This window comes from Diabrotica virgifera, chromosome 9, assembly GCF_917563875.1.
Source record: "Diabrotica virgifera virgifera chromosome 9, PGI_DIABVI_V3a".
In the NCBI taxonomy this organism is placed as follows: Eukaryota; Metazoa; Arthropoda; class Insecta; order Coleoptera; family Chrysomelidae; genus Diabrotica; species Diabrotica virgifera.
The window spans coordinates 21,912,344-21,939,465 of NC_065451.1; the positions used below are offsets into that span (position 1 = coordinate 21,912,344).

General features: G+C 32.9%; 1 protein-coding gene across 1 annotated transcript in view; it reads right to left on the reverse strand.

Annotated features, from left to right (window-relative positions):
• LOC126891698 (nitric oxide synthase, salivary gland) overlaps nucleotides 1-27,122 on the reverse strand; it is a 1,179,385-nt gene that overhangs the window by 432,859 nt on the left and 719,404 nt on the right. Inside the window, exon 4 of the mRNA XM_050660959.1 lies at nucleotides 577-710. Within this exon, the coding sequence (XP_050516916.1) occupies nucleotides 577-710 (134 nt within the window). The remainder of the gene's footprint in view (nucleotides 1-576; nucleotides 711-27,122) is intronic.

The window sequence follows — 27,122 nt, forward strand, 5'->3', positions numbered from 1 at the left end:
ACGGCTATGATGTACTCTTGAACTTTGGTTCCTTCAATACTAGAAAGAACTATGGCTTCGTCTTTTGTTGGTTGTTTAAACGTGTTAACAACACTGGAATATGAAATGTGAGATGTAGTTTGTGTAGTGTTCATGGTGTTATTCGAAGTCATGTTTGATTAATTTTGGAGACGTTGCAAGGCCGGCCCTGTCGCCGGTTCAAAAACCGGTGTGGATCTTGGCCCAAAACTGGTCCTATTTATATTTCTTGGATATTTTATAGGTTATATTATTATTAATATAAATATAATAGATGTGGTTTTTGGTACTCACGTCAGGTTTGCGGGGTTTACATGGTGTTTCCACTATAACAATGTGGAGGAACTAACAAAATAATTTTAAACTGTGTTTTTATCATTTAAAAACTGATAAATATCGCAGCGGTTTACAACGTGATGTATATTATCATTGTCAGGACCGTACTCCTCGCTATTTTTATCTCGTCAGATTCTATTCGCTATTTTATATATGCTGGATATACGAATTGAAATATTAATTTGTTTTGTAAATCTACACAGAATTTAGATAGCAACTTACCTTCTAATCGACGTAAAGTATTGATTCAAGAAATCCTTTGCCTGTTCTAACACATCTTCGGAAACTCTAACTGCAGTTCGTTGAGGCAAGGCCATTACGCTGCCCAGACACGAACGTTCGGAGCATGGTGTTTTCTGAAAATAAAATTATTCGTTTAAAATACACTCTAACTAAATAGAGCAAAAGTAAAATAAACATGCTGTCATAAATAAAGAGAAAATAATCTCAGTATTATATAAAATTTGTACCACTAGCCATTAAATAATTAATGGTTCTTAAAATTTAGCAGAAGTTATAATAATATGGGTAAAAATCTGGTTGACAAATTTGCACCAGACCAATTAGACAACTATTCAGAGGAAACAAGATGTTTAATTTTCTACATTACCAGAGAACGGCAGTTCTCGCCAGTGGCGCACACCTACACCCCCTACACGCGACGCTATATACAGGGTGGTTCATCTTATTCACCTCGGTGTCTGTACGGAAAACCACTTGATATTTAAAAAAAATGTCTTCACAGAAATATACAGGGCCATTAATACTACAATCTAAAAATAATGTGAATTATACAGGGTGCTCCAAAAAAGACTGGCATATCAAAGTTATATTTTTTCTTATGGAATGCCCTATATCTGATGAGAGTATTGAATTGATCTTGAAAAATAAGCTATACTTCCATAAGAGTTTCCTATACCTAAATACAGGGTATTTTGATTTATTTAGATTTTTATAAAAATGTAAGGTTTTAGAATCAAATAAATATCTACGAATCTAAGAATCAGTAACAAATTCTTTCTTGGATCTTAATAATTGACTATTTACAATACTTAAGCAGATGCTTATTGCAACAAAGTTTCTTACAGGGTGGTCAAAATATGAGATTTTTCGATTGACAAATTCAAGCTGTAATAACTTACTTATTTTAAATGGAACACCCTGTCTCTTACTAGTCTATCGCGTAGAAAATATACTTAGCTTTCAATTTGTATTAGGGTTTCCTATACCTATCTTTTTACAGGGTGGTCAAAATATTAGATTGTTCTATTAACAAATTCAAGCTGTAATAACTTACTTATTTTAAATGGAACACTCTGTATCTTACTAGTCTGTCGCGTAGAAATGTCGCGGGTTTCCTATACCTATCTCCCTTCATTTGTTAAATATTTACAGATTTCCTAATTTGTACACCACTTTTTGTTTAAATCTTTGAATCACAATTACAAACAATTAAATGCAATGGCTACTATGACGATAACGAGCCTATTGTACAAAAATATGTAAAAATGGGTATTTACAGAATAACATGGGAAAGTATATTTACAGGATAACATGTATATTGAGAATGTTTACAAGGAATTGAAGAGATTTTAAATATCTTCCATTATAAAGAATAGAATATCGAGTATGTCATTTAAAATAAGAACACTCTGTGTGATTAAATGATAAAAATGTGAATTTTATTAACGAAAGTATCTTGACTAAGATATTTAAGTATATTTTCGGTGTTGGTGATGTGTTGTACATCACCACGACATAGGTACTTAATTCTAATTTTTAAAGCTTACAAATTAGGAAATCTTTAAATATTTAAGAAAAGAAGGGAGATAGGTATAGACAACCCTAATAAGAATTGAAAGGTAAGTAAATTTTCTACGCAATAGATTAGTAAGATACAGGGTGTTCTATTTAAAATAAGTAAGTTATTACAGCTTGAATTTGTTAATAGAACAATCTAATATTTTGACCACCCTGTAAAAGATAGGTATAGGAAACTCTAATATAAATTGAAAGCTACGTAAATTTTCTCCACGATAGACTAGTAAGATACAGGGTGTTCTATTTAAAATAAGTAAGTTATTACAGCTTGAATTTGTTAATAGAACAATCTCATATTTTGACCACCCTGTAAGAAATTTTGTTGAAGTAAGCATCTGTTTAAGTATGCTACATAGTTTATTATTAAGATCCAAGAAATAATTTGTTACTGTTTATTAGATTCGTAGATATTTATTTTTTTCTAAAACCTTACATTTTCATAAAAATCGAAATAAATCAAAACACCCTGTATTTAGGTATAGGGAACCCTTATGAAAGTATAGCTTATTTTTTAAGGTCAATTCAGTAATGTTATCAGATATAGGGCATTCCATAAGAAAAAATATAACTTTGATATACCACTCTTTTTTGGAGCACCCTGTATAATTCACATTATTTTTACATTGTAGTATTAAAGGCCCTGTATATTTTTGTGAAGAAATTTTTTTAAAATATCAAGTGGTTTTCCGTACAGAGACCGATGCGAATAAGATGAACCACCCTGTATACACGAAATTTTCGATTATCTAAATCTGACTGAATTGAAAATTGGGCCAACTCATATCTTAAAGTTCAGGAAAAGACTCACCCATTCATATATCAACCATCCATTTTGGTTCAAGGGTGTGGATTTTACGGCCCTTCCTAGTTAGGGTCTGTTTTTCGTTCTCGTCCCCAAAACTCCCAAAAATTTCAAAAATTTAACTCCGATCTTTGCGGCTTCTAATAGAAGCGATCATTACCTTTCCAACGCATGTCTAATTATGAAAATCTGTTGGTTATACCGTTCAAAAGTTACCGAGCTCAAAAATATAAGTCAATTTTTATTTAAAAAATAGAAAATGTTTATGGATATTTATGTATGTATGTGTGTGGAAAAGTTAAACCGATCTGAATTTTTTTTCTGTGTTTGAAGAGGGGGTGAGGGCCGATTCAGAACCGGTGTAGTTTGTGAGTTTTGACTACCCATAAGTCAGCTATAGGTAGGGTTACCATAATTTATTAAGGCCAAATCCGGACGGTGGTGGTCCAAGGGGTTGTAGAAAATGTAAAATGTGAATTTGACTGTGTTTCTACCTCTACATTGTACATAATATATTATGCGAAATGCTTAGTGTGTACTGGGCCCAGGAATAGGTTGTTCTTCATCTGTTCTTCTTTCGTACTTTTCAGAAGACATAATTTTTCTCAAAAGTGGCTTGTCATTTTTTATTTTGTCATGGAATTCGGAACATGACATTACATAACTTGCTTTAATATTGAGAAGCTCCTTTACAACAACAGGCAGAGATAATCTTCCTCTTTCAGCCGTCCATATAAAATTTATCATCGAAAAGATACGTTCAGCAGGAGCCGAACAACCAGGCAGACAAAAGATGAATTCTACTATTTTAAAAATATTCGTAAAGGAAACGTTGCTTTTAGAAAATGCTTCTAATATTTTTTGCTATTTGTCATGAGTGTTTGGGGTTTCTTCTTTAGGTAGTTAAGTCTATTTAGGTTTCAGCTTTTTTAGAACTTGGAGAAGTGACGAACGCTCATTAAATAATTCATCCACATTGACAGAATTCGGTACAACGCTCACTATAGTTGAAGCGCTCTCCTCCATCTCTTTCCAGGTAGGATCACCTTGTAGCCTTAACTATTTGATTTAGCGCAGAATGAAATTTCCCACCGTTGCTTGGGCCAAGTGATTTCCATTTTTTTAGTAAAGAAAAAATCCGGACATTTCTCATATCCGGACGCCAATCCGGACATGTCTTTCAAATCCGGACTGTCCGGACGAAATCCGGACGTATGGTAACCCTAGCTATAGGACTTGGTAGGTACAAAACGGCATATTTTTTGGCTGTATATATCTTCGGTTCAAGAACTGACAGGAGAACCGTTAATACACCAAATTAATAGCGTTGAGTTAAGCTTTCAAATGGTGTCTATGCTGTCAGGATCAGACATACACACGGCTCAGCATAGCCGAAAAACTTAAAAACTAAACTCTTAAAATTTTGGTTTTTCGACAATTACTCAAAATTTCAACCTACTAATTACGCCAATAACTAAGCGTTTGTAGAGGGACTCTAGACGAATCTAACGGTGTATATCTTATATCCGGGAAAATTCGAATTTTTAAGTTATAGGCTTCATAAGTATGATCAAATCTATTTCTTATGGGAAAAACGGTTTTTCAAGCTCAATAATTCCTGTAATCGCTTCAGTTATCATACTTGACCTTAGATGTATGAGATACTACTTGTCAATACGTTTCAAACTCATGTTTAGTGAACAAAATCGGTTAAGCCGTTTAGAAGTTATTAAAATTCAAAAGTGTAATCCAATTAACGATTATTCCCTAAATGGTTTATGTAGTTGTAGTGGTTACGACGCTAATTTTATCTGGCAACGGACAATCCGAGTTCATTTACCGGCCATTCCAATATTTTTTTCAATCTATTTAGAAAAAGAAAAAAAATCTAGTGTACATTCGATGGAAACTAGATAATTTGGGAGATAATGCGACAAAGGCGACCATTTATAAAGCTTAACCTGTAATAGAGAAACATTGCATTCAACTTTATACATTTAATTTATAAATAACTTTGAAAAACTCCTGATACAAGAATAAAAAACCGCTAAACGCCGTTAAAATGAGTGGCGCATACAATATTCCAGCTAAAAAAGATCTGATATGAATATTACGTGACGCCAAAATGTAGTTTCATTTTGATGCAAAAAAATTCTACTTTTATTTTAAAATATTTTTTCATAACATTTGCTAAATTTGAAGTAAACGTGCCACAAAAGAGTTTCAAAATTCAAACTGTATCAAAGTTACTCTTTTGTGGCGCGTTTTCCTTTAAATTGGACAAATATTATGAAAAAATCTTTTAAAATAAAACTAGAATTTTGTTTTACATGAAAATGAAAATACATTTTCGCGCTACTTAATATTCATATCAGATCTTTTGTAGCTGGAATATTGTATGCACCACTCATTTTTACGGCGTTTAGCGGTTTTTTATTCTTGAATTAAAAATACCATTATATTTTTAGCTGTATTATTTTGATAAGTTTCACCCTTAATTTAAATAATTACCTAGGCCAAATGTGAATAAAAAATCCAAGTAGGTACCTAGTTTTATCTCTTACCAGGTACAGACATTATTAGACATTGAACATGAAAATCTCACTCTCTCTCCTTTTGACCTTCGAATCGAATAGACACTCTGTACTATATTTTATTAATGATAACCACTAGTTACTGCGTGGTGAAAAGCGCTGTGAACCTCTCTCTCTCTCTCTCTCTCTCTCTCTCTCTCTCTCTCTCTCTCTCTCTCTCTCTCTCTCTCTCTCTCTCTCTCTCTCTCTCTCTCTTTCTCATGGGTTGACCCCCATAGGTAAGAGACGTACTAATAAATATCTCTAGGTTATCTTAAATATTTCACGTATGTACACACACCTTAATTGAATCGTTTATTTCAGAAAGGGGTCAAGTCACACAAAACTGCTTTTGAGAAAAACAAAAAAAAACGTGTTTACATTCAACAAAAATTTTATTTATATTAAATAAATATTCTCACTAATAACCTGAGTGTTTGTCAAAAAGTATTGTATTTTTCAAAAATTTATCTTGTTAGCTTGTTTAAGAAAAAAATAAATAATTTTTTGCACTTGGCCCCTTTCTGAAATAAAGTTGGTGGTTACACAATTTTTAAGCAAGGAGTCATGCGTTGTTTGGCCCCTTTCTGCACTAAACGCTAATTTCTCTGCGCTGCCAAGGCAACACTATGGCAGCAATTGATTCCTTTCTGCAACAAAAGCTGTAATTACTTTTAAATTAAAAAATTCCACCAAAAACTCATTTTGTCAAAATTAGTCACTTGACCCCTTTCTGAAATAAACGATTCAATTATCTGACTGGACGTGATCTAGCTTGAATGGGATATATTTAAGGACAAAATAACCGAAATTGCAAAAGATTTTGGCATACCAGCCAATTATTATTATTCCACCCAATACAAAGATTGATTCAAAAGAAAGTTAGAAAAGTTACTACTAACTATAAAATAGATTTAGCCATCTTGTAAAATTGTTTTTCTACGGCCGTGTTAAAAGAGCCACTTTCAGGCATACATTACGTTTCTGAAATTTGCACTTTCCCGCACGGCGTGCGTGAAAGTAAGTTTTCCCGCATGACGTGCCGGAATGTAAAATACCTTGTAATATGACATTATAATATATTATAATATATGCAATAAACTAATATTTAGATATTATTTACTAATTTATTTCAAATTTATCTTATTATGTTCGTGTTTTAAAGAAATTAGCGCGATTATTTCATTCATAGCAGATTCTAACCAATAGAAAGTTACAGAAATAAAAATTAAACTAATAATTTTTGATAATATCCCGTCGTCAAGTATATTACGTCAGATACACTTCGTTGCTACGAAAAAATACATTCGGTGACATTAACGATAATTAATGTTTTAAAAATTATAAAAGTAATGACTTTCAACCGTAAAATATTTATAAAAACTGTGTGTTGAATTGTACTAATTTGTACTTACATAAATAAATTACAATAAAATTTTGGTTTTGAACAGTTTTATTCATGAAATAATCGCAACAAATTGCACTCGATGTCTAAAATTATTATCGAATTTTTGCCCTCATGACACTTTGACATAATTCCCCTCCCCTTCGGGTCGTGAAATTAAAACTGACAAAGTGTCACTCGGGAAAAATTCGATAAATTTTAGAGCTCTTGTGCAATTACTACTGATAATTCGATGAAATAAAATTATTTTGACATAATATTTAAAAGTCAGATCAGTAGACAATTACAATGGTTTTGAATCGTCGTCATGGAAACCAATGTCGTCGTCGTGGTAACCCATTATATTGAAAGTTAAAAATTGATATAACTCTATTTTTTTGTGGCTTTTTTCCAAACGTACGGCCCTAGGAAAAATATTGTTCCTAACTCATGCGGAAAGTGTCTTCCCCGCAATCGCCTGCTTGCCCAAACTCCGCTATCGCGTCGTTCGGATCAACGGCAGTCTCGTACGTGAAAGTATCACTTTCCGTACTAGTTAGGAAAATAACTATTCTATTCTAGAAAAGTACAACATTTGCAAAATATTGAAACGCTCATCTTGCATAATCTAACATTTTTTTCTTAATAATAAATATAGAAAACATCTTGTGGATCAATGAAAACGGTAAACCGATTTTAGTAGATAATCGAAGGAGAAACAATAACGTCTGATTTATTAGAGTTTAAAAATTACTTAAAATTTGTTCAACGAAATTTTAATATCCAAATCCAAATGGATTATCGGATGACTTCACCAATAACATAAAATTGAATAATATTCGTTTCTCCCGCTTTTGTAATACACTCGAGCGGTTTATCTAAAACATAATTTTTGAAATAACACGATACGAAATACTGTATTTTATTAAGTCTGTATCTGTTTTCATAAACTCTTTAACTCTGTATTTATAAACTAAGGAGACTCAGAAAATTCTACAAGTAGACTAAAATATTCTATAAAAATAATAAACCACTCTATTACTTATAAAGTTGAAAAACATAGAGGAATTCTACCCAAAATTTTCTAAAATTAAAAAAAAAGACATGGAGCATACGGGAAGAGATAAAAAGAAGGGCACTAAAACTAAGGTGGCAGAAGACATTATGAGAACACCTAGGGCGAAATAAGACATTAGCTCAAAAAGATGAAAAATGACAAAGAATCCGAAGAAGATAGTATAGTAGTGGACACTGAAGGAGATGTTCTCCTCAAAAAATTTAAAGTGTATTCAATTTATGTCTATATGATATTATAATATGACAGAAAAATGTAACAATGCAATAACAATCTACGATTTACCGATGATAGTGATGATACTGTGAGACGGAGAGACAGCGCTGAAAAATCTCTTTGAATTTACTAAAGCTAGATTTCTCACAGTTGATTACTGTGAGAGTGTAGAGACACATACTGCGGTCGGTCAATCGAAACGTAGAACAGGGGTTACTGAGAGGGTATCAAAGTTGCTTTCCTACGAAGGTAATTAAATCCATTTACTGAGGCTGAAAATCAGTACACACATTCTAAATTAAATATAAATAAAAGTTATTATAGTCGGTCAGCTGTATGACGGGACAGAGCCGGTCGGTCGGCTCCAATAATCGATTGAGGAAATGAAGCATTTTGGCTCGCAATTTTTTCGTTCAGCATGGATTTACTTGAAATTTTCACAGAAGGTAGGGAATAGTCCAAAGATCATTTTCTATATCATGCCGCTATCATACGCTAAAATCTTGGGGGTGGTTACCACCCCATCTCGGGGGTGGGAATTTTTTATCAAATTTTAACCATGTAATTCGATGGAAAAAGTAATTCTAAGAAAAAAATGTTTTTTACATTTTCTTCGTAAAACTAATATTTTTCGAGTCATTCGCGCTTGAAAATAACAGTCTTTCGACGAAAAAATCGACTTTTTAGAGGGTTTTTTTGAGAATACCTCGAAAAATATGCAATTAATCAAAAAAACTTTACATATCAAAATTGTACCTTTTAGTAACACAAACCAAATTCTTTTCCAATAATATCTTTAAGACCAACAAAAACCGAGATACGGCATGTTAAGAGTTAGCTTTTTTCGTCAAATGCATAATTTAAAATATTCAAAGCCAAATAAAGGGAACAATTTGCATTTTTCGAAGAAAACCTAAATAATTTTTTTTTGTATAAAATTAGACCTTTAAAAAAAATAATAAAAGTTTCTAGCATGAAAATTAGGCGACTTATAATAAAAAAAATTGTCGGTACCTGCTTTTCTCTAAGAAAAAATCAGTGAAGACAACCTCCTAACTACCTTCCTAATTCAAAATTGATCTTTATTTTTCTGTAGTTCAGGTTCTTTTCAATGTTAGGTAGCTAAGGAAGAATGAAACATCTTACCTCGACGAACACCAAGTTTATTTTGTCTTTTAATTATATTATTTTCAACAACCAAACTATTTTTTGCAATCATCCACGGGTTTCTTATTCAGCACCAATTTTCAATATTTAGAACTCCTAATATTTAAATAAACAATGAAGGTAAATGTTAGTCGAGATTACACAATCTTGACCCAGTTCAATATTGGATAATATTTTATATCTATTAATTAATCTTATGATACTTATGAAAATCTTTGTCTCTCTTATTACAACACATATCTTAAAATCCTCAACATCAGACAGTGAACAGAAGAACATTGTTAAACAGGTCAAGACTCACAAAGGTTTCTAGCGCCATTAGAAGAAGAAGAATAAGAGCTCCACACAGCAGCATAGAAAACAGGTTTCACATCAAAACTCTAGCTCTCAATCCGATCGACATATCGCACCCTCAGTGCAAGACTGCAGTAACTCAAAATTTTATGAAAATGAAGTAATCATATAATTCGATTGTAAACATGCATATCTATCCCCTGTAAAACTTTAGTTACTTTCAAATGCTTAATGGGCTAAATATTACAACAACAACAGTTTAACTATTTTGCGTTTTTGAACATAAGTTCCATGCAAAACTGTTGTAACTCTAATGTAACAGAGTTACAACAGTTTTGCACGGAACATTGCAACGGATTCGATAACAAGCAATGAAAAAAGTAAGACATTTGTTATTTTAATATCTACATCTGTGGTGTTTAATTTTAATATACAGAGCGTCTACGTAATCCATTAACGGCTGAGACAATAAACTAAGATTTTCGAGACCAATATATTCATGTAAATTTTATGTCCTTTCTGTAATATTATATTTATTTTCCATATGATTTTAAAACGAAAAACAGTTATCTTAAAACTTGTGTATTGACAATACTGAGAGGTCAAAAATATCTATTCTCAGAAAACTTGCCAAAGAACAGCCAAAAATTAAAATGGCCAAAAAAGAAGATTTGGTATACTTATGCCATTCGGGTATGATACCAGAAGCCCACCATAGTTTTTATAAAAATATGGCACAAGATGATGTACGAGAAGAGGACAACAACTACGGTAAAACCTGTCAGCAACGGCCACTAAAAATGAAAGAACTATTGGCCGATATAGAAAGGTGGCCGGTAATGCTTTTGTAGTCTAGATATACAGTAAAACCTGTCAATAACGGTCACTAAAAATGACAGAACTATCGGCCGATATAAAAAGGTGGCCGCTAATACCAGGTTTTGTAGTCCAAAAATTTTGATTTGGGTAACTTTGAAGCTGGCCGGCTAGTTCAGGTGGCCGGTTTTGACAGGTGGCCGTTAACACAGGTTTTACTGTACATAATTGGTTTGGGTAATTTTTAAACTGGCCGTTAGTACAGGTGGCCGTTGTTGGCAGGTGGCTGGTAACACAGGTTTTACTGTAAAAGTAAATGTGTCTACGCTTTTACAATTTTCTCCGTACAAAACTGTTGTAACTTTGAAATTCTAATACTAAATGTGTAGTGATTAACAATTTTTTCCGTGCAAAAGTGTTGTAACTTTGAAATTCCTATTTTTTTTGCGTTAATATTATTTTATTTAAATTTCCATTTTTGGTTAATGTAATATAGGCTGAAAAGCATGAAAAAATCATAATTAAATGTTAATTTTTCTTAAAATTTGTGTCTTATTTCACCGATATTAGCACGAGAATAAACAAAATCGTCTTTATCTCGAAACTTACTTATTTTGACTTACTGCAGTCTTGCACTGAGGGTGCGATATATCTCTGTTACACCAAACATTTTTTATTTTAGTAAATACCGTATCTTGTCCAATTTTTGGATTTGTTTTGTTTGTTCTCCGTGAGGGATTCGAACCAACTTACCAGCGCTGCTGGTATTAGCGTTGTATTGGGGTTCACTCGCATTAAACGCTTCGCCACGGAGACAGTGTCATTGGACACTGTCATGAGGACTGGCTATTACAGATATGCAAGGAAGCATGGAGTACAGAGAAAATCCCAGATGACTGGAAGAAGAACATAGTTCTACCAATATACAAAAAAGGACAACATAATGAATGCGAGAATTATAGAGCAATATGCTTGTCATCGGTCGCCTTCAAGGTATACACGAGAATTATAGAGAAGCGTCTAAGATCAGTGATAGAGAAAGAATTGGAAGACGAACAGGCTTGCATTCAGATCAAACCGTCAAACAAACGATAACGTTTACATCATAAGAAATATAATAGAGAGACAATGCCGTAAAGGGAATGAACTATTTCTCATGTTCGTCGATCTGAAGGCGGCATTTGATACAATAAACAGAGAAATATTGTGGAAAATATTGGAGAGCTATAATATACCAAAAAAGATGATAAAAGTCATAAAATCTATATATATGGAAGTAGAAGGCCAAGTACAAATAAATGGAGAAAGATCAGGCACTTTTAAATGGGATAAGGGAATTAAACAAAGAGATGGACTAAGCCCCCTCTTGTTTATAATAGTCATGGATACTTTAATCAAAAATACCAAAGATCAAACAAGAAACCTTCAATACATAGTAGGATATAAAAACTTAAATGCAATAAAGATCAACTCCTTTCTATACGCTGATGATATAGTTTTAATCAAAAACACAGTAGAGAAAATGCAGAAACTAATAGATATTTGGCAAAAAGAGATACATAAATTAAAAATGGAAATGAACCTCAACAAAACAAAACTCATGATAATAAATGAAGATGGGAAAAGAGAAAGGAATACTAATATAATAGTAAGGGAAAAAGTAATAGAACATGTATCTACTTTTGAATATCTGGGAAATATAATAACAGATGATGGGAAAACGGACTTGGCAATAAGTAATAAACTGAAGAAGGCAACTAGCGTGTAATACTCTTTAAATAATACAATTTTTGGAAAGTCAGAAATAAGCAACAAAAATAAACTCAGAGTATATAACAGCATAGTAAATCCGATAATGACATATGGGGCGGAAACATGGATTGTCCAAAAGAAACATGAATCAATGATAAACGCGACCGAGATGAAATACATGAGAAGAATAGCTGGAGTTACGAAGTTTGACAGATTCAGAAATGAAGATATAAGAAGAGAGCTGGAACAAGAACCGATAATTAGGAAGATCGAAAACAAACAATTAAGCTGGTTTGGACACATACAACGAATGGAGCAAAACAGACTTACAAATAAGGTACATGAAGCCAAAATGGGAAACAAAAGAAAAAAGGGAAGGCCGAGGAAGACATAGATGGACCAGATCCAAGATATAGGTGAAAGGAGACACATCAGTATGAGGGATATGAAGAACCTGGCCACCAATAGAAGCAACTGGAAGAAGTGGATAAAAGGCGGAACCCGACATCCGACGCCCTGAAGGGCACTAAGGATTATGAGAAAGAAGAAGAAGTTCTCCGTGAATCATATTAGAGTTCTATTTTCCTTGTAATAATTTAGTGATCCTCATGAATTGACTTTTTTTCGAATGTAGATTTAGACCTACTTCTTCATTGCGTCTCTAGTTGAATGCTCTACCAATTACCTTCGACGGTTCTGTATACATCGCTTTTCGGACATAATTACAATTACGGTGACAAATATATCAAGTGAAGTATAAAATAAAAATGTTTTAATAATACTTATTATCTTACTCCAGAGAAAGACAAATCCAAAGACACAAAAATTATAATTTACTAAACCACTAATATATTTGTATTGCACCTTATTTGTGCTGATACATATCTACATAAATTGAAATATTTAGTAACTAAGTCCATACTGTCTGTCTGCGCATGCGCGCAGAATAATAAAAATTCACTCTCAATCGCGCCTAAAGAAATATAAATTCAAAAAATAATTTTTAAATTTATTTGTTTTGTTCTTTATTAGCCTCTAATAAATTTTGTGGTATTTACAAACCTTTGTGCTAGCGAAAAAATTGAAAAACAAACATCATTCGTTCAAACTATTGGATTTATGAGGCGTCATACACAATGAATAATACAAAATTAAACTTTTCAGTTGTACAAATACTTTTCATTAAAAATCTATCCTCTTGCTACTTGTTAGCATTATTCTTTTGAGGGCAATATCAATTTTCAATGGGGCTTTCTGCGTTTCGATATCCGTTTGTGTATTGAGTTTACTCAGTTTTCCATTTTGAGTGTTTGTCATTACGTTTTGTTTTTTTGCCGTTGCGTAACTTTGTGATATCAAGCAGATTAGCAAAAAACCGAATCTACCGTAAATCAAACTTTTGTCGTTTGTCAGTTGAACATATACAGATTTATTGGTTATACGAAATGTGCAGTCAAAATTAATCAAGATTTTGAAAGTTTTGAAGCTTGTTAATTACAACGCCTATAGGACAATAAAAATGGAAATTGAAATATCCACATTATGAGGCGATATTATCTTTCGATACGACAGATGTTTTTTTAAATTAAAACAAGCAGAGTATACTGCTTATTCAGGATTAGTATTGGGTGAAATTTACTAGAAGCCAATTTTTTATTGCTTATTTATATTTGTTAAAGAAATAGTTTCAATCTCATTCAGAATTATAGCTGTACCTATTTTTTAATTTAATAATATCCATAGATTCTAATAAAGATACCTTAAGGCCTTTATTTGGAATATGAAGAATTTGATACTCTTCTTTAAAAGAGTGATTATGATCTAAATTCTAGAAGCTAAAGTGAATACGTAGGATCTGTTTTTATATTATTGAAAGCCCTTTTCTGTTCTGCTATGCATTTGTCAAAGTTTCCGCTAGTTTGACCGATGTAAGTTTATAACGCTCCGAAATTCGTTGTATTTTTGCTCACCTTGGATACCAAAGTTATTTGAAATTCCGAACCAGTTTACATTTGTAACACTTTCGCTACGCCCTGCCCTGTATATTGAATCGAAGAATCGTAGTTCCTAATAGATCTCTCACATGATGTATTTTTGTCGATTCTGCGTTCCCACATATTACGTATTTTATTTATCTGGCCGTTCTTTGAAATACTCGTATGACGTGATTGTCCTTGAGTGTCTCAGTGATACTTTGCGGGAGCTTGCCTGCAAAGAGCTAATTGATTTTGGAGATTGAAATATGCCAGGATGTCGCTGTTATGTTTATGCTATCTCATAAGTGTTTAGAGATAACAGCTTTGAGTAAACAACAAGTGTTACCCATTGAGCACACGTGCAGAATTGCTGACTTGTCAAGACTTTGAGTTTGTCGTGAGAAACCAAAGCTTGCTTACGGAAAATAAGTATCCCTTATTGGTGGAGAAATTGTGCATGGCGTCAAATTGTAGGTTTGGCATGATGTGGTTTTGGTTTTCTGATTAGCCAATATTGATTGAGGAATTTGAGTCTGTGGTTGGTTGATGGAATGAGTCCTGTGATGATTTTGAGAGGGCGTTGATTTTGAGAGATGTGAGTTTGGGGAGAAGGAGTTAATCAGTTCTAGTAAGGCTGCCATCGAGTTTAGTTCAAGAGAGAGAGCTATCGACAAGTTAAAATCTTGCCGGTTCCCTCGGGGCTGCGATATGCGGCTATCGGCAAAAATTAGCAGTGCAGTCCCAGCTAAGTTTTGCAAGTGTATTGCAGAAGTTTTTTTGTGTTTAGTTAGTGTTGGTCCCATCATGGTCTAAGCAAAGCGTAGACTACCGCGTTCTCGCTGTTTTCAAGCGAATCGCCGATATGATTTCATACAACTTTTGGTATTAAATATATTTTTTATGCAGTCAGATCCGGAAGTAGGAGTTAGAAGTTTCATTTTGCACTACTACAGTCAAATCATGAAGTATATTAATATATTTCATTTTGATCCCGTTTAATATTCAAAAGGACTATTGGGTTCTAAAATATTTTTGTTCGAGTAAAAAGCTGAATTTTTCTATAAAAACTTTTTTTATAAACTATGGATAAACCTTATGTACTGTTGCTGTACCTGTAAATATTGTGAAGTGACTTTCGCGTAGTGAAATAGCGTCTGGGACTTACAAACCAACCAACAACCAGAAGAAAATAGGAAAGTGATACGTAAACGTATTATTTTTATGTTTGTAGAACTTTTTGTTTCATTTTTTTTTATTTGATAATCTGGATCTCAATCTGTAACACCGAGAGACCAGAAATTCATTTTCTTTGTTCTTTTTTTTAATAAATAATGTTTGATTTGCAAAATACAAATCTTATTATTTCCTTTCCTTCTTTTGCATCGTAAGAACAATAAAGAAATTGGCTAAGAATAAAATATTGAGTATAGAGTGAATAAAGTAAGTTACGTTATAGTATTTTGTATTTTATATATATTTTCTTCTTCTTCATGTGCCGTGCTCGATTATCGAACGTTGGCTATCAAATTGGCTATAGTAATTTTGTTAACGGCAGCTCGGAAAAGGGATGCAGAGGATCTGTTATACCATTCTCTCAGGTTTTTAAGCCATGACGTTCTTCTTCGACCTGGCCCTCTTCTTCCGTCTACCTTGCCTTGTATTATTAAATGGAGTATATTATATCTCTCTGGGTGTCGCATAACATGGCCAAAATATTCAAGTTTTCGATTTTTAACTGTTCTGACGACTTCTGTGACTTTTCCCATCCGGTGCAAAACAACTTCGTTACGAACTCTATCCACCCAACTTATTCGTAGGATTCTTCGGTGAATATATTTGCAGAGTGACTATTTATTTTGATGCAGCTATCTATTTTTCTTTTAATATTTGTTTTTTTGTATAAAATTTGGTTCCTTAAGGTAACCAGTGGCGCCCAATATTTGTTTATTTTCTATTTTACATCCTTATTTCGATTTTTCTATCTTTTTAATTTTTCTAAGCTAATAAGAGTATATCATGACACCTTTTAAGAATCCACTCCTTTTTAAAGCTCTGAGACAGTAGCGACCGTGGCCATGTTCTTCATTATGTAACATCCCCCTATATGACATATCAACATCTTGTCCAATTTCAATCCCCATTTCATGTTACATAAATAACACCCTCTCTTTGGGGCACGTTACAAGTTTTAAATTATAGGGATGTGGTTGCAGAAACGAGTCATAAGGAACTGCAGGATCAAATACATAAAAATTATATATGATAGCTAGGTGGCACCAAACGCACTGGAATCGAATTAGATTGACTCCAAGATAGATTGGAACAGTCTTCAGACTGTGGTTTGGATTGGTAAACTTAACACAGTAAAACAATAGCAAACAATAGTTTTCAATATGGTAGAATGTAGAGCAATATTTTTGGATGTTGTTTTAAGTGCTATTAGATTGAAAGCTTAGTTTTTTGCTAGCAGTTGCCGCTAGGGCATCCCTGCAATTTCGTTCGTTGCAATCAGTGATTGCCCGCCGGGATTTGTCCTAGTTGGGTTAAAGAGAGTGCATATGTGCCTTCTGATGAGAGACTAATACGTTTAGAAACCGATAGAGGTGTTTGCTGCACTCTCTGATTGAACTGGAATAATGCTGCGGCTGTAGTTTCGTGTTTCAACGAAATTGAAAATGGTTATTTATTTTTGATTAACACAGTAAGTTTATTCTGGATGCCTAGACATACTGATATTGAAGGGAACAAAAAATTAGACCTACTTGCCAGGGAAGAGCTCATCGGACTGGATGATGGGTCCCAAACATTCGAAGGAGATTCAAAAATCCACTAGATGTGATTTTAACAGGACACTATCGTCTCAAGGGGCACATGAACAAAATAAGTGTGAAAGAAGTGCGAATTGCAGAGTTTGTCAGGCTGATGACGACACGATGAAACACGTTCCGTGTAACTGCCTAGAGTTGGAGAGGATATCGACTTTTAGACCTACCTAATATAAACATACCACTACAACCCTTTTACTTCGTAGAAGTGTCACCTTAGGTCATAGTAGACTTAAATGCCAGCCCACTTATGTTAAAAAGACTTGGCTGAACTTTAATCTAGAAATTAGCCATAGTAGGGCTCTTAGGTAACATGAAAGGGTGGTTAGAGGCATAATCAAATTGAACCTAACATAACATAAGCAATCCTTGGAATAATTTTCGCTCTGTGAACACCAAATTCAAATTACTAATTTTAATTAGTATAATATAGTAACGTAACAATGATGATGAGACTTACACCATCTCTAGACATCTCAATACGAATACGATGTATTTTTATACCGAATATGCGTCAATATCACGCTTTTTATATCAATACTAAACTTGTGGAAAATACGTAACAAGTATTTAGGTAAATATTAATTAACACATCTAAAAATATATATCCTAATCTTATAACTTCCGAAGTTGTCATAATCCATCATTTCTGAAACTCAGTCACTAACTAGGTTATAACTTTGTTAAAGCTTGAATTATATTGTTGATCTTGCTTATTAACGAAAGCTGTTAAAATATATAAAAAACTGAAGTTGTTTGAACAGTTGTTAAGCTAGAGTTTCATTACAATATCAAAAAAAGTAAAGTTGTGTATCCATCTATACATACGATGAGATCAAAAATAAAACAAAGTGTAGAATAAAAAATATACATTATAATATACTGCCTACTACAATATCACTGTAACAGTGACATTAAAAAAATATAAAAATAGTGAAATTTCTAAAATACCGGGTGGACCAAAACTCAGTTAACAGTTTTGTATATTAATCAAAGCAAAAATAACTGAAGTAAAAAACGTTTATTGTTTATTGTATATAAGTAGGTACAAAGAAGTGCATGCTTTACATTTTATGTTCAAAATGTAAACTACCTTCATCAATACATTTTGGCAACGCTTATACACAGTGAAACAAGTCTTTCTACAGACTTCCAAGTTGGTACGGAGAACTTCAAATTGGCAAACATTTTATCTTTAAGTAGGTACTCCCCACAAGGCAAAATCACAGGGCGTCAAATCTGGCGAACGCGCGGGCTATTCAATTCTTTCTCCTTTCCCTATCCGATCACTAAACTGGTCATTTAGAAACTCACAAACTCGCAATTTGTAATGAGGCGGTGCACCATCTTTCTGAAAATATCGAATACCTTGTAACTGTGGATTATTTGTGTATAAGGCTCTTCACAGAGGATAATATATTTTCTTAGAAACGCCGCAAACTTGCGCGTGACTTTTTTGATAGCGTTAACTGACTTTTGGTCCACCCGGTATACAATAGAAACACATCTCCTTTGCCTCGAAACAATCAGATATTGAATAATGCAGCTAATTCTATAAACTTATCCAATTATGAAGTTTCAATGTAACAGGGATTTGAAACAAAGCTGTCGATAATACTACTAATTTTGAAGACTGCCTCCACCAACTTTTTTAATTTTTTTTGCAATATTTTGTAGAGTGTCCTCCACCAATTTTTAAAATGTCTTGGAATGATAAAGTTTGAGGAGGGCCCTCCACCAATTTAAAAAAAATGTCTGACAAAAACTTGTGGAAGGACCTCCACCAATTTTTTAAATGTGTGAAATGATAAAAATTTTGTGGAAGCACCTCCGCAAATTTTTTAAATGTCTGCAATGATAATTTTTGGAAAACCCTCTACAAATTTTTTTAACCCTTATCCGTGTAAGGTAGGTCCGGCGGGCCCGAGACGTTAATTCTTGTATCATGAACTGATAAAAAAATTTTTATTGAATTTTATGCATCACTGAATTTGTTTAGAAGTGTGTTTCCTTCAACATAGTCATGAGCTATTCAAAATATTCATTATCATTTTTGAACTTATTGCGTCGAAAGAATTTTGTCACGTAAAGGGGCAATACGGGCCTGTCGGGCCCTACTTGTATTTATACCTAAAGTCTAAATCTTTGTTACAAAAGTTAATCTGGCAGTCAGGTAATGTTTTTGTGGATTATGTAAAATACTTTTATGATTCCGGAAATCCAATAATAAAGTCTAAACGTGCAACAAACAATTTAAACATCTCTTTGATGTGAACATCAAAGAGCTGCTTACAATAGGTGTTATATCTATTCTAAATGAATTGTAAAAACTGATAATGATTGTTGGAATGTAATAGTATTTTTAGGTAAGTACCTATACGTATCTTGAAATAAATAATGCATCTGCTATCAGTCGTTTAATACCGATGTTAGTGTCGACAACTACTAAGCCAGTAAAATTATATTGAATTACAGTGAAGTGGATAGTGCGAATAAAATGTCCCGAAAACCATTATCAGCTGCAGAACTGCGAGATATTGCTAATAGTTTATGGGATTCCGATGATGAAGAATCTCCTGAAGTAATTGACATTGAAAGTGACTCTGAAATTGAAGATCATCTTTTGGAAGCAAATGAAGAGGATGATCAGCAAGAAGTATTGAGTGATAATGAAGAAGAATGTGTAGCTACCAGTTCCCAGTTTTCAGAGTGTGTAATTTTTGAAACTAAGGATGGAAATAACTGGAAGAGTCAACCACAACCGACAGAACGTATGCAATCCTGCGACATAATAAAAAAAAGCAAAGTGAACAAAGTAATGTTAGCCCCTGGTCAAAGTGTGGATGATCCTGTTGATTCCTTTTGTTTGTTTGTGGACGAAAAAATTGTGAACGAAATAGTGAAGTGTACAAAGAAAGAATAGAGATTGCGACTTTACAGAGATATATACCTTTATTGGACTCCTACTAACTGCAGGGCACCTGGGTGTCAAGAATCATAATGTAGATATACTTTGGAGTACGTTTTATGGCCCTACTATGTTTTCTCTTTTATACTCTTTTCTCAGAAGGGTTGTCACACAATAATGAAAGGCAACAACACCGTAATCTTTTTCCAGGGTATGCGTAAATACCAATCCTTTTTTTCAAATAAAATGGTCTATTAGATTTACAAAAGATTTTATTTATTTATTAATTAAGTCTTCTTTGGCTCCAAATCTTTATTACTTGTAAATAAATATTTTTCTACAAAAGTTTTTTTTTGCATTTCATTATTTTGTGCAAATCCTTCAGGTAGATCGCACCCTCGAGGTAGACTGCACAGATACTATAGTAGCACCTTTTTTTAATCTAGAGAATTTCAATTTAACTTTAATAAAAAATCAAAAATGATTATTAGACATAATATATGGGTAAATATGAATAGTACATTAAAGAACATTGGTGGGCCCAACGGACCCGATTTGCCCGGTTACGTAAGTAAAATGTGTTGCCCGGATAAGGGTTAATGTCTTGCAATGATAAAGAGGAAGGCCCAATTTTTAAATGTCTTTTTTAAAACTTATTTAAAAATTCGTCATTTTTAAGCAAAGAATCTGTAATATCTTAACTTCTTGTCAAAAGATATTTTCATAAACAACTCTCTCTTATATATATGAAGGATTCCTTGTCTCTATCCGGATTTTTCGTATTGTTACTCCCCGCGGAACCTTTCAAAAAGATTTTTGCCCAATCCTCCAGGGATATTTTTTGATAAAGAAAAGTCAGGAATGTGCAGAGTCGCTCGCCGCAATTTTCATCTCATATCTGCACCCCTTTTATTTTATTTTGTTTCGGAAATATAAGTTCGGGATGTGCTGACGTTCAATGCTAGAAATGTTTATGTTAAGTTTATGCCTTCTCGGCGGAAATTAAATCTTCGGGATATTTATGTCAGTGTATTTTTATTATTGCTGTTAGCTGGTTAGAAATTGTGTAAAGAACTTTTTTTCAAAGGCCAATAAAATACATCTGTCAAATATACTCGTAATTTATCTAGGAAAAATGATGAATTAATTTGTTACCAAATTTGATTTTTCAGTGGCAGCGCCAAATGAATTATTTGTGGAATCTAATTTCTGAAACTTCCTTAGTACATTTTGCTTGTTAACTAGGACAAAATTGTGAAGCTTCTAAATGACATTTTCATTAAGATTTAACATAATTGCTATATAATCCGGGTTGAGCTATATACCTACTTGATACATTTTTAATGGTAACAGTCTAATAAATGAGTGACTTATGCAGTACGTACATAGATTTTCATAAGATAAGATTTTCTATGAATCTTATCGTCACGAGAGTTTTGTAAGATTTATTCTACATAGAAAAAGTTTATTGACAAAAAGAAGTATTATGGTAGGGGAGCCCAAACGGGGATTTTTGCAGTTAATCGAGCGCGTCAGATTATCATATGGGGAGAAACCTGGTACCCTGCAGATGCACCTCTACCATATATTGGCTCTTAATACAGGAGAGTTCGTTAAGGGAGGCCGAAAAAAAAAATCTATCCTTAAAATACTCGATATTGTCAGATGAAGATAAGGTAAGTTAAGTACATGCAAAACAGTGTATATTTCAAAACTCTGACGATATGAGCGGGGCTAAGGAAATGGGTGAGTCCCAAAGTTTCACAAGAAAAAAGCAAATATTTCGCGAAATGAATGACAGATCGAAAAACTGAAAAATGTTCAATATTTTTGAAAAATCTATCGAATGGCACCAAACACGCCCCCCTCCGGAGGTGGGGTAGGGGTTACTTTAAAATCTTAAATGGGAGCTCCCATTTTTTTATTGCAGATTTGGATTCCTTACGTAAAAATAAGTTAATTTTATTTGAGACATTTTTTCAAATTATGGATAGATGGCGCTATAATCTAAAAAACGATTGTTGGAAATGGAAAATTAAATTAAAAATGGACAAGTCCCCACTAACATGGAAAACTTTACTTAACTTTTTTTTGGTTTTAGGACCTACTCTTCACAACCCAATAGGTCCCTAAAGCGCTCGAGTGACTGCACATTTGGCATACTTTGCTCCGATACAATTAAAAATCTAAAATGTTCACGATGGCATCGAAATATTCCGGAATGCCTTGAAAGGTTTCAAACGTCAGAAAATGTATATAAACAGACAGTTGACAGTTCACATTATCCAACAGTCATTTAGTTCGAGTTGTTAACAAATATTTTAGTATTATTTGCTGTTTTTAATAAAGAGAAAACGTGTAGACAAGAGAGGAAGAAAAAGAGGGGAAGCTTAGACAAGAGGAGGAAAAAAGAAGAAGGGTTTAAAAAAGTATAGATAAAAATCATATCGTACGTTCTTTAAAGGTAAAATATTGCAAAACCTCTAAATGTTAAAGAAAGTATTCGATGGATTGACATGAAATTTGGCATACATATAGCCAACAAGTCAAAGAAAAAGAGTGATAATGTGCCAATGTGTTCTTTTGCTCTAGGGGTAAGTTTCACCATCTATTGTCGGTGAAAAATAAATGTTCGAAATATGTCCGGAAATAGATAAAATGACTAATTCTAAGCAACTTTTGTTCTTTTAAGTTTTTTCACCAAGTTAATACTTTTCGAGTTATTTGCGCTTGCCTGCAAAGGTAAAACAGTATATTATGTGAAAAAAGTGAGTTTTGAGATAAATGACTTTTTGTTCTTTTGTTGTGCCGTTTTGTCATTTATAAAGTTAGACAAGTGAAATTTCGCATATAAAAAAAGCATGTTATTATAATAATTATTATAACAGCAAATATGTATAGTTTTTTCAAATGTGCTTGTAAAATGACATATACTCTTTTTCGTACTTCCGGGCCTAAAGTGACAACTTCACTCCCTTGTGACAGGTACTAAAGTGTCACATTTAATCCCTCCGGGATTAAATATTGACGAAACTCCCGGAACGATTAAATCACAAACAAACGAATTTAAGGGATATTTTATTGAAAAATATAATTAATTAGAATGGTAATTAACGTTAATATTCAAATTAATATTGTGACAGTTCGTCATATTGACCAGTCTTTCCTGGGTTAATGCAGCAGGTAACTGACGAGTAACAGATAGGTCCTTTTCATATTGAACTGGTGTTTGTTTCGAAGATCCTGCGGAAACAGGAAGCGAGAATGAGGACTGTGGCATAACTATAGTGGACGAATCGGCGACTTGACCAAATATTTTATCTGAAATTTTTTGTTTATTTTTAATAGACGATTCAATATATCCCTCGGCCACGTTGGAGGATTTCCATCCTCCATGTCTCTTCAGCACGTCTATTGTTGCTCCCGAATCAGCTAACAAAGACGCAGATGTGCGTCTAAAACAATGTCCCGTATAAGACGTCGCATTTTCTAATTTCAAGAAAGCTGCTATTTGCCGTGGAATTGTACCAAACATGTTTTTTCCTACTACTCGCGTAGTACATTCTTTGTTGATGTATTGAACAAAAAATTTTGAATGAGTTGTCCCTGTCTTTCGCAATGCCACATATTTCCGAAATATCGCCACAAAACTGATGGCACTGTTTTCTGAATTTTTGATCACAAAATTTCGGTCAATTTTATTTTTGGTGTTTCTAATCGCAATTAGGAAGGAATCGCCCAAATCTCTCACATCGTCGATTTCTAAATCAACCAACTCTTTTCCACGACAAGCACCCGCAACGCCCAAAATAAGTGCAACCTACAAAAAAATTGATTTCTTAAAATTTCTGAATATAAACAAATTTCCAAATTTACCTTAAGCATTAAATATTTATCATCCGGAGCCTCCCGTAAGAACTGATCTACCTGCTCAGACGTGAGAATTCTTGACTTCTTTGGCTTAAATCCCTCATTTCTTCTCTTCAAAAAAGCTAATAATTTTGGAAATTTACTTATATCAATATCTTCTCTAATGTTAATAACCGATTTCAGCATTGAGTAATGTGCCCAGAGAGTTGAGGCACAAACCGCTTTTGATTTATCATCGAAGTAGACTAACAGCGCATTTTCAGTAGGTTGTCTCACATTTTTTAAGCGGCACCACTTTTTAAAAGCATCGTACTGCTGCTCGTATAGTTTTCTAGATTTCGGTGGTAACAATTCTTCACCTACTTCGGCTGCTCTTTTATCAATATCAGATACACCTTCTTCACTCATGATACCAATAATTATCAATAACAATGTTTCTTTACAATGACACTAGTAATGACAATGTTTCTAAATTATAACTGTCACAACGCAATGTTACTATGGTAACTTATTTTAAAGACAGTTTATTAAATGAGTTGAAGAGAGAAAAAACTGATTGAAATTATTGAAATAATTAATAAAATCATACCGGAAGTACGAAAAGTATCGTATATACCTTGCGACTGAAGTACATTTAATCCTTCAGGTAAATTATGGCCCTCCCTGCGGTCGGGCCATAAACTTTACCTTCAGGATTAAATGTACTACTTCAGTCCCGCGGTATATAATGTACTATTACCATTTTTCCAGTATACCCAAAGAGTATATAAAAGACTTTATACGTATATACCGTCGGGGGAGATAAAAATTCCCATTGGTCATACTATGGTAAAAGAGTATATGAAATGTTTATACTATTTTACCATTGGAATTGGGACACCGTTTTTATGAAATATGTTACCGTATAACAGCATATACCACATATATCCTGTTTTACCAGTAGAATTTAAAAAAATAGATATAACATAATACCAGGGATAAGCAGTGTATGATGATGTATACTATTCTGCCTTTGTAGAGTTTGTCGAATATACTGTTTTACCATAGCAGAGACGCAAGTACACGTACTCATATACTGTTTTACCAGTGTCACATTTTGAAAACTAAATGAGATAGAAATAAACTAAAAATTGCATAAGAACGAGCGGAAAAAATTACCCAGTTTCGGCGGCAAATTCAAAAATCGATTTTTTTCACATATACTGTTTTACCTTGGCAGGCAAGTGCGAGTGAATATGTGAATTTTTCTACAAAATATCCACGTTTTCAGACGGTTTTTCGCAAATAACTCAAAAAGTAAGTAGTTGGTCGAAAAACAATTCTTATCAGAAATATAGCACGTAAAAAAGTGAAAAACATGGTGTCCATATTAGGTCACTATACTTAGTAGGAGCAGAGTTATAGCTAATGAAAAATAGGTTCATATTCGTCAAATTCCAAATCGAATATTTTAACGTGCCCTAACCAAAAAACGAAGCACATATTTGGGAAAACTCATTTTAACTTTTCTAAAGTGTTTAATGCCCGGTTGCACCAACAGATCTTAATCTTAAGTCGAGGATATCATAATAATTAATATAATATAACTATAATATATTACAATAAGAATACCATAATATAATAATAGATATAATTGATAATAAGGTAAGAATCTAAAATTATGGTGCAACGTAAGTGATACTCAAGGAGGCCCTATTTATAAGTAGAGCTTAGCTAAGCTGGAGCTTAAGATCTGTTGGTGCAACCAGGCATTAAAAATGCTTATTATTGTTTAAAAAAAAATTAGCATCAAAAGTAAACAAGTTACGCTCAAAATAAATTTGGTTTCTTTTTTTTGGTATGAAATCGGGAAAATCACCCCCTAATTAGCATTTCAAATGAACTTAATTAATTGTTAGCACTTCACAAGATTTTTACTCGCGTATGTATTGGTCATATGATCTGTAAGTTTTATCGGTTCAAAGTGCTTATTTTTGAAAGAGCTTTAGTTAAAAGACCTTGAACGACTAACTTATCACGAGTGTATGCAAATTTAGAAACACCGACTCTTTATTTTTGTCTTACAGAAAAACAAAATATTAAGAAATATTCAGAAAAGTACTTTTCGACTTTTTTATTGTTTAAGATTTTTGGTATCTCTAACCATTTTTAAGTTATTTTGAAAAAAAGCATTTTTTTCAAAATTACAATTTTTAAGAATTTTATTTTAAAACCAAATTTTTAAAAAAATAAGCACTTTGAATCGATGAAACTTACAGATCATATAAACACAAGATAAGTAAAGTAATTTGTGAAGCGGTAACGATTAATTTCATTTAAGTTGCTAATTGGGGGGCGATCTTCCTGATTTTTTTTTTGCCAAAACAAAATGACCAACTTTATTTTTAGCGTAACTTGCTTACATTTGATGCTTGAATTTTTTTTTTAAACCGAAATAAAGCTTTTTTTAAACACTTTAAAAAAGTTGAAATATCTTTCCCCAAGAATGCTTCCTTATTTGCATATTTCACATTGAATTATTCTATTTGGAATTTTTCGAATATGAAACTATTTTTCATTAGCTATAACTCTGATTTTGCTAGGTATAGAGACCTAATATATACACTTTTTTTTTTCAGTTGTTTTGCTAAGAATATTTTTCTCGACAAAATGCTTATAGACAAGCCGAAAACGGCGAGTTCGTTGGGAAAAATATTCCCATGAGATTTTTTTGCATAATTGCATTCGCGAGACATCCCAGAATAAGGTTCAAGAAGTCGCCCACGTGAAAAGTGGGCCAAATTTTTTCAACAATTTTTTTTTAATCAAATTGCAAAAATCAATATTTTTAGCCCGGAGATTTTTTTTAGATTTTTTAGACCATGCTGAATAAAAAAGGTCTCTTATCATTTTTCTTTAAAGTTCATCGTTTTTGATTTATAAGCAATTTAAAATTGAAAAAAACGAAAAATGGCGATTTTCAAGGCTTAATAACTCGCGTAAAAGTTATTATTATGAAAGCCAGAAAGTGACTAAATCAAAGTTTAATACCCCCTACAAGATCAGAAATATAGCACGTAAAAAAGTGAAAAACATGGTGTACATATTAGTTCACTATACTTAGTAGAAGCAGAGTTATAGCTAATGAAAAATAGGTTCATATTCGTCAAATTCCAAATCGAATATTTTAACGTGCCCTAACCAAAAAACGAAGCACATATTTGGGAAAACTCATTTTAACTTTTTTAAAGTGTTTAATGCCCGGTTGCACCAACAGATCTTAATCTTAAGTCGAGAATGTCATAAGAAT